Raw genomic sequence first — 7,620 nt, 5'->3', positions numbered from 1 at the left:
CCCTCGCGACCTGTGACCGAGCGCAGGTGCTGTGGGGCCAGGCCCCTCATCCTGGGGTCCGGAACGTGACCCGGTTCAGCGCAGCCGGGGGGCGAGGAAGGCCCCTGAGCTGTGCCCGCGGGCCGCTCTGCGTGCGGCCAGCTCCACGGGGCTCACCCAGCGGAAGAACAGCTCCTCCCTGGCACGGGCAGGGCATCCGGTGGGACCCAGCGCCTGGCCGCAGGGCCTAGGGCAGCCTGCCCCGCGGCCTCCGGGCGGCTGCGGGCTTCGTCCGCTGTTTTCTCCACGTATCGGCCGTTCAAAGGGGAGGCTCAGGCCGAGTGCTCCTGGCCTCGGGTCCCATGGACACGTTTTTGGAGTGAGCGCACACGTTTTTGGGGTGGTTTTGTGAGTGGAAAAACGTCAATTGTGGTAAATATAGCATTTTGCAAAGGGGAAGCTGAGGTTCAGAACAGAAACCTGGGGCGACCTGCTGTGTTCCCCATGCGTAGGCGGGAGGCGGAGGTGGTCAGCGGTGTGACAGGTGTGGGTCCCCGGTGCCTCCGCCACCGCACAGCCCCCATGGCCCATGCCACCAGCGTCAGCCAGAGACAGGCTTTGTGCCCGTGTGCAGGCCCCAGCTGGCCTGTGCCGCACGGAGGAGCAGAATGCACCTCCCCGAGCCGCGTGGCTGCGGCGTGTGGACCATGGGCCGCGTGGCGTGTGGGGGTGTCCAGGGCCTGGGCCTGCCATCGAGAAGTCTGTCCCCACGCCTGGCTCCCTGCACCTGGTGGGGGCCTGGGCCCTGGGACCTGGAGGGTGGCAGCACTGCCCACCTCTCCTCCACAGAGGAGCCGATTCTAGAGGTGACAGCAGTGCGTGTCTGGGCAGCGTTGGGGACGGGACACGTGACAGTCCTGGGGAGGCCCTAGCCCCATCCAGTCTGTCCTCGGCGCCTGTGGCCCCCGCGTCCCCACGACACTGACTGGCCCCTGTGTCCTTGCAGCAGTCCTGTGCCAACTGCGGCCGGGAGGCCATGAGCGAGTGCACCGGCTGCCACAAGGTCAACTACTGCTCCACCTTCTGCCAGCGCAAGGTACTGTGCCGCCCCCACCCCGGAGCCAGCACCCGCGCCCCCTGCTGCACGTCCCCTCCCCCCCAGACCCCGCTCCTGGGGCCTCGGCCCTGTCGCGCCCAGCGCCTCCCGAGGCCAGACGGCTCCACGCAGGTCATGAAAGCTGGAGTGGGCCGTTCTGTCCAGCCCATCACTGCTTCGATCTAAGGGACTTGGAGGGCGTGTCCTTGCGGAGCCCCCGCTGGCTCAGCCTCGCTGTAGGACGGCCACGCCGAGGGGCGGGCCACGCCGGCGTCTCTTCCTGTGCCCACTGGAATTTTGCCGTTACAGTGACGCATGGGGTGGACGAGCAGCAGGCGACGTGGTCACTGGCTGGCCCACACTGCCCACCACCTAGCTGTGCTGACACAGCCTCGCCCCAGCCAGGAACCGGCCACTTCGCATGCTCAGTGGAGCCCTTGGGGTCCGGATATTGCCGGGATGGGCAGGGTGACCGTGCAGCCCAGTGTGGGGTGCAGCCAGAGGAACCCCGGAGACCTGCCCGTGGCCTGGCCCGGTGGGTGCTAGAGACAGGAGGGGACAAACTGACTGAGAAGGGTGTCGGTGCTGGTATCACTGTGCCCGGGCACTGTGACGTGCATGGGCGGGGTGAGGCTGGTCTGTAGTGTCCCTGGCCTTGAACCAGGGTCTCCCTGCATCTGCCTGATGGGATCGTCTCACTGGAGAGGCCTGTCCACCCCAGGCTGTGGCCTCGGACCCTGGTCCTCGTCCCTACGCACTGCAGTCTCGTGTAAACCGTCCTCATCGAGCTCGAGTGGCCCTGAAGGACAGGCCTCAGCGGCCGCAGTGACAGCCAGCCTCCAATGGCACAGCTCCCAGGCCGCCCGTGCCCCGGGGGGCTGGGGGTGCCGTCAGCCTTGTGCTGGGTGCTAGCTCGTGGCCTCGGTGTTCGCTCTGGATGTGGGAGGTGTGTGTGGGGTGCGTTTTCATCGAGGCGTGATCCACAGACCACAGACCTTCATGAGGACACAGTTCAGGGCTTGTTGTTGCATTTGCTGGGCACTCGTCACAGCTCGGCCGTCGCTCTTTCCATGCATGGGGCTCCCATGGCCTTGCCTTCCCTGGGCGACCCGCTCGGTGGTGTCCAGGGCCTGCCCCTTCCTCTCAGTGGGGCTGGGGCCTGCCCACGCTGGAGCCCGTGCCTGAGGCTAAGTGCCATTCCACGGAGGGTGGACCACGCCGTGTCTCTGTTCCTCAGTGAAGGCCTTCGAGGTGTCCCCCTGTCCAGCCGCTGTGACTGGCGCAGCTGTGAACCTTTTGCGCGAGTTCACAAAGGTGGACGTGCGTCCGCCTGGCCGCGTAGCAGATTTGCGTTGATCAGGGAGCTTCCGGACCGCGTCCTGCCCGCAGCGATGAGGGTTGCGGCGTCTCCGCATCCTGCCAGTGCGGGTCCCTGTCCATCTGACCGGAGCGTCCGGGGCGGGGGTGCGGTCCCGCGTGGTTGCGCCCTGCGTTTCCCGTGGCCAGGGTGGTCGCGTGCCGTTCTGCGTGCTCACGGGGCAGCTGCGTGTCTGCTGGGGGGGGGTGCCTCCCGCTCTTCGCCCGTTGCTCAGCGGGGTCGTTTCTGTCCTTGCTGAGTCCGGCGCTCTGTGCGGGTGCTGGACGCGAATCCGCACCGTTTTCTCTCCTCGGTCAGGGACTCGCCTCTGCGTTTTAACAGTGTCATTCGTAGGGCAAAAGTTATTAAATTTGATGAAGTTCAGTTTACCAAAAGCAGAGTGTCTCACGGAGATCAGACAGGGAGCATCACGAAACTCGGGCGGAGGCTGCTCCTTCCCGAACGTGTCCAGCTTCGGCTCTCACGTTAGGCGTTTCATGCGTTTTCAGGTGGGTGTCACACGTGGTGTCACACACGCCCTGGGCTCATACACTGTGCAGGTTACGTAGTCAATTGTCGGGTAAAATTAAAATTTTATTCTCTTGATATAACGGTTTCACACTTTAACACTTTTTTCCAACAAAAACTTGGCAGACTTACAGGAGAAAACGAGCACAGGCAGCGCGGAGACGCTCGGCCGGGATTCTGCCGCTACTAGCGTTTGCACACGCGTGCGCTCCTCCTAGCACACGCGTCTGTTCACACGTAGCACGTCTCTGTGCCAGACCTCGGCCTCGCCGCGTGCCCAGGTCCGGCTGTCCTGACTGGCCGTGTGGCCGTCTCGCTTCCCTGGCCCTCAGGCCTCTCGAGAGCCTGGTCCAGGCGGAGGCGGCTGCGCGTGGCCTGGGGACAGGCCAGGGCGTGGGCGGGAGCCCTGCGCCATTCCCTGATGGCCGCCGCTGCCCTCACGGGGCGGCCGGCTCCAGCTTCGCCTTCTCACGTCGAGTCCTACGGCGCGCTGCAGGCAGCCACGCCACGCGCAGATGCCTCCGCCCGCCCACTCGTTTCTTGTGTTTAGGTCCCTGAAAGGGATCGAGGAGGTCAGAGTGGGGGTGCCTTTCGGGTCCCCAGTGTTCTAAGGCCTTCTGGCGGCTGCCCTTCTGAGCCAGCCACTCAGAGGGTGCGAGGCTGGGCTAGGGTGGGGGGCGGGGGGCGGGCCGCAGCCCCGGGGAAGGGCCACGGCCCCAGGCTCTCACCCTACACCGAGGCGGTGGCTCCTGGTCACGCGGGCTGTCCCCCCTGCAGGACTGGAAGGACCACCAGCACGTGTGTGGTCGGTCAGCAGCCGTCACGGTGCAGGGGGACGAGGTCCACGTCGCCGAGAGTGTGATAGAGAAGGTCGCTGTGTGATGGCTCACCGGGTCCCTCTCTGCAGTGCTGCGGGGCTGTTGCAGGCCCAGGCCCCCCGAGGACTATGGGGACAGCGAGAAGGTGAAGGAGCTTGCTGGCCAAGTTACAAACAGCCTTTAAGTGACCTGCGCCCTCAGGCGTGAGCTCGTGCTGCCCAGGAGCCACGGGGACGTTGGACAGCTGGGTGGGCCCTCTCCTGGTGCTTTTACCCCTCGGTCGTGAGCATCCCGTCCTATCCACGGCATGTCGTGCTCTATGACATGCATGTACATACATGTGTCTCAATAAAGCTGATGTCCCTTGCCCACCCAGGTACAGCTCCAGCCCCATCTCCCCCGGTGCCCGGGAGGGAGGACTCAGTGTTCCGACAGCTGCTGGTGGGTGGTGGGTCACCCACAGTGCTCCTCCCGCCCACCTGTCACCGAGGAGCGGGATGGAGGGGGGCTGCCCAGGCACGTGGGGCCCTCAGGCCTCAGAGGTCCCTGTGCGGGGCTCCGCGTGTAATCCTGAAGCAGGTCCCCTACCTCTTGCCTTCGGGGCAGGTCACAGCTGAGAGCCCGGATTTCCCGAGGCCTCCCCCGGCCCCCCCGCACGGACTGCACAGCCTCACGGACTTGCTCCCCCGCTGTCCCGGCTGGGCAGCGGGACCTGGTTCTCAGGCGACTGGGACGCTTATCCGAGGGTCTCGGTGGCCTGTGCCCAGGGTGCATCCTTGTCACTGCTGGCCTGGCTGTTCCCAGAGCGGGGCAGAGGAGGTCTCGGGATCATCGGGTGCAGGGCGGGCACCTGGGGCTCAGCGCTGGTACATTTGGGCATCAGGCTCGCCTGGCCCTGCAGACAGGACCTGCCTCCCCTTCTGACCAAGAGTGCTGCTGGGGAGCAGTCTCTTCATGTTCCGGAAGCTTCTGTGGGTTTCCAGAAAAGCCCTCGGGGCCCCGGGCCCCTGGGCCAGCCATCGCCCCGTTTTCTCTGTGCTGAGGGGCTCAGAGGCCTGGTCTGCACTGGGGAGCCTCCGTGCGGGCTGCGGGGGACAAATGGTGGCCAGCAAGTGTCCCAGTTTACAGCTGCTCCTGCCAGCGCCTCTGAGGCGGCCTGTGAGCCAGGCGGGTTCCGGCACCCCCACAGGCTCCTGTTCCAGAAGGTTCTTGCAAGTCGCGAGCACCAGAGACTTGCCTTTTGGGACACGGGCTTGGGGATGAGCCAAGGGGCTGGGCCTGCTCCCCAGAAGCCCCGGGCCTGCGCTGCGGTGGCCGTGGGCCCGGCCGGCTTTGCTGCGTCTCTTTCACCTCGTTGACGAGTGGCAGTGGAGTGGCTGCGTCCCGCACGCTGTCATCTCGCCTCTGCCACCGCCTCCGGAGGCCGGACGAGCCTGAGCTGAGGGTGCGGGGCGCCCACTGGGGCCTGAACCCGGCCGTGCTCCCGGGCTGCGCTGTCAGGGTCCCGGGCGGTGCCGTGCGTGGGCTCCCTGTCTGTGGAGCGCCCGCCGCCTCCCTCGGGCCGCTCCAGGGTCTGCTGGGCCACGGGGGCCGCGTGAGCCCCTGCATGAGGGGGCTGGCCGAGGGACCTGCACCCCGGGAAGGAATCCCTCAAGCCTGAAAGTGCCGAAAAAGCAACTGCAGGTTGGAGCGCAGCCTGAGGGACCCCTGCTCAGACAGCCACGGGAGCTGGGGACCACCCCGCGGGACGGGGTTCCGGAACTACGGGCCGCTTCCTCTCCCCGCTTCTCTTTAACTCAGAAGCCTCAGGACCACACGTGTGGGGACAGTTTACCAAAGTGTGTCACCTCGGCCCGTGAGGCTGTCTCCACCTGGCCCTGCTGTCGGCTCCTGGAGTTTGCTCCCTGGGGCGCCAAGCATCGTGGCAGCCGTCAGCGTTCCGTGTGAGCGGATGGCACCTCCTACGGGACACAGCTTGGGGACAGGCGAGGGGCCTACTCTGCCAGCTGGTGCAATGGCCAGGCCATTTGGGCGCCCACGTTGGAGAGAGCTGCAGGAACAGCTGAGACGCCTCCTGGAGTCCCCTGTGTCCACCTTGTTCCCATAGCCACCTTGTCTCCTGTGTCCACTTTGTCCTCCTCTGTGGTGCTGCAGGGCGGGCGGGGACGGTGTGGAGCCACCAGTAGCTCCCAGCTCACCTGCAGCTGTGGCCTGTCCTCAACTCTCAGGAGCAGAGTTAGCTCTGTCCCCCAGGCAGGTGACGAGGACCATCTGAGAATGAGATGTGGCCTCAGCCACACATGGAGCCTGGGCGGGTGGCAGGGCAGCAGGTGAGTAGCTGGTTGGTGCACATGGCATTGGACAAGGTCCCCGTGGCAGTGTCTGAAGTGGGCACGTGGGACCAGCATATGTGTGTGGCGTGAGCACAGGGGTGGCGGCAGAGTGCTGGCTGCCGTGGAGCTGAGGGGACCGCGGCCGGGCCTGGGGCGGGCGTCCACACCCAAGACAGCCAGCAGCACCAAGGGCTCAGCTAGGCCACCCTGGGGGGAGCCCAGGTGTCTGCTACAGCAAGGCGCCCGGAGCTGGGGTCCTGCCTGGGTGCCCCGCCCCCACCCCCACGGCCTGTCGGACCCTGTGTGGGCGTGGGCACGCACCCTTCGTCAGCCTTCAGTCCAGCAGGAGACAGATGGGGACCAGGGGGCCATGGAGACAGGTCTTTAATGGGGTGGGGTGGTCAGGCAAGCTTCTTAGAGGAGGGCAGCTGAGGTCATGACAGGAGAGGGTGGGCACCGGGGACAGGCAGCCCCGTCTTTGGCACAGAGCCTCTCGGCACTTCCCCGATGGGAGCGCCACCGTGCAGTCCACCTGTCCCTGGCTGCAGGGGCGAGAGCTGCACCCTCTTCCCTGGCACAGACTGGCAGCTTGGGTGGCTCTGCCTGGCCTGAGGCCCTGCACCTCCCGCTCCTCCTGTGCCCTAGGCCTGGCTGCTGGGCGCCCTGGGGGCCTCACAGAGCGCCCCCAAGGGAGGAGCCACCTCGGTGGGCCCACTCAGCACCCAGACCCTTCTCATCGGGGTCTGGGCATCTCTGGTCAGCGTCTGGCAGAGAGCTGTGCTCTGAGCTCTAGGCAGTTGCCAGAACAGTGGGTGGGGCCAGCTCAGCTGTGCTTTGCAGGGACGCTCCGCTGGTCCTTGGAGACGGCACTGGCACTGGCCTTCCTGCTAGGCAAAGCGCAGCTTCAGGAAGCCTTGACGCCCAGCCCCAAGGCAAGGCTCCCGCAGGACCAGCTGTGGTCGGTGGCCTCCTTGCCCCCTCCTCCCCACCCCACCCCCAAGGAGCCTTCCGGGCCGGCGTTTAGGAAGGAACCCCTTTAATTAGTTCTACAAAATTGCCCTTCCCTGGTGGGGCCTTGCCGGGAAGCCAGCTGGGAGGTCGCAGACGCCCGAGGTTCCTGCGCTCAGCAGCAGCCACAGCGCAGGGCTTTGCGGAAGACGGTCCGGAACTCGGCGTTGAAGACCGTGTAGATGACCGGGTTGAGGGCGCTGTTGACGTAGCCCAGCCAGGTGACGGCGCTGACCAGCCGCGGGGGCACGGCGCAGGTGGGACACAGCGCCCGGGTGATATGCACGACGAAGAAGGGCGTCCAGCAGACCAAGAAGGCGCCTGGGGGCGGGTGGGGGCGTGAGCCAGGGTCCCTGCCACGCCTGGGGTCCTGGGCGGTGCCACCCTCCCCTCCGCGCTGGCCCGGGGCCCGGACCCACCGACCACCACGGGCAGGACCCTCATGGCCTTGCGCTCCCTGCCGGTGATCTTGGCGCGCTGCCTCCTGTGGGGCTGCTGCTG

General features: G+C 66.4%; 1 protein-coding gene across 11 annotated transcripts in view; it reads left to right on the top strand.

Moving 5' to 3' along the window:
- The window catches only part of DEAF1 (DEAF1, transcription factor), a 21,288-nt gene extending 17,135 nt beyond the window's left edge, over nt 1–4,153 (top strand). For 2 of the 11 annotated variants that reach the window (XM_025046325.1, XM_025046332.1), the window contains 3 exons: nt 986–1,075; nt 1,385–1,610; nt 3,738–3,967. In XM_025046325.1, the coding sequence (XP_024902093.1) occupies nt 986–1,075; nt 1,385–1,610; nt 3,738–3,822 (401 nt within the window). In that variant the 3' untranslated portion in view covers nt 3,823–3,967. Of the gene's footprint in view, nt 1–985; nt 1,076–1,384; nt 1,611–3,737 lie in introns of those variants that run through there. The other 9 variants (XM_025046327.1, XM_025046334.1, XM_025046326.1 and 6 more) reach the window with 8 other exon arrangements.
- The last annotated feature ends 3,467 nt before the right edge of the window (nt 4,154–7,620 follow it).

The sequence above is a fragment of the Pteropus alecto genome, unplaced genomic scaffold, assembly GCF_000325575.1.
Source record: "Pteropus alecto unplaced genomic scaffold, ASM32557v1 scaffold43, whole genome shotgun sequence".
NCBI lineage: Eukaryota > Metazoa > Chordata > Mammalia > Chiroptera > Pteropodidae > Pteropus > Pteropus alecto.
This window is presented reverse-complemented; position numbering and strand designations above follow the sequence as displayed.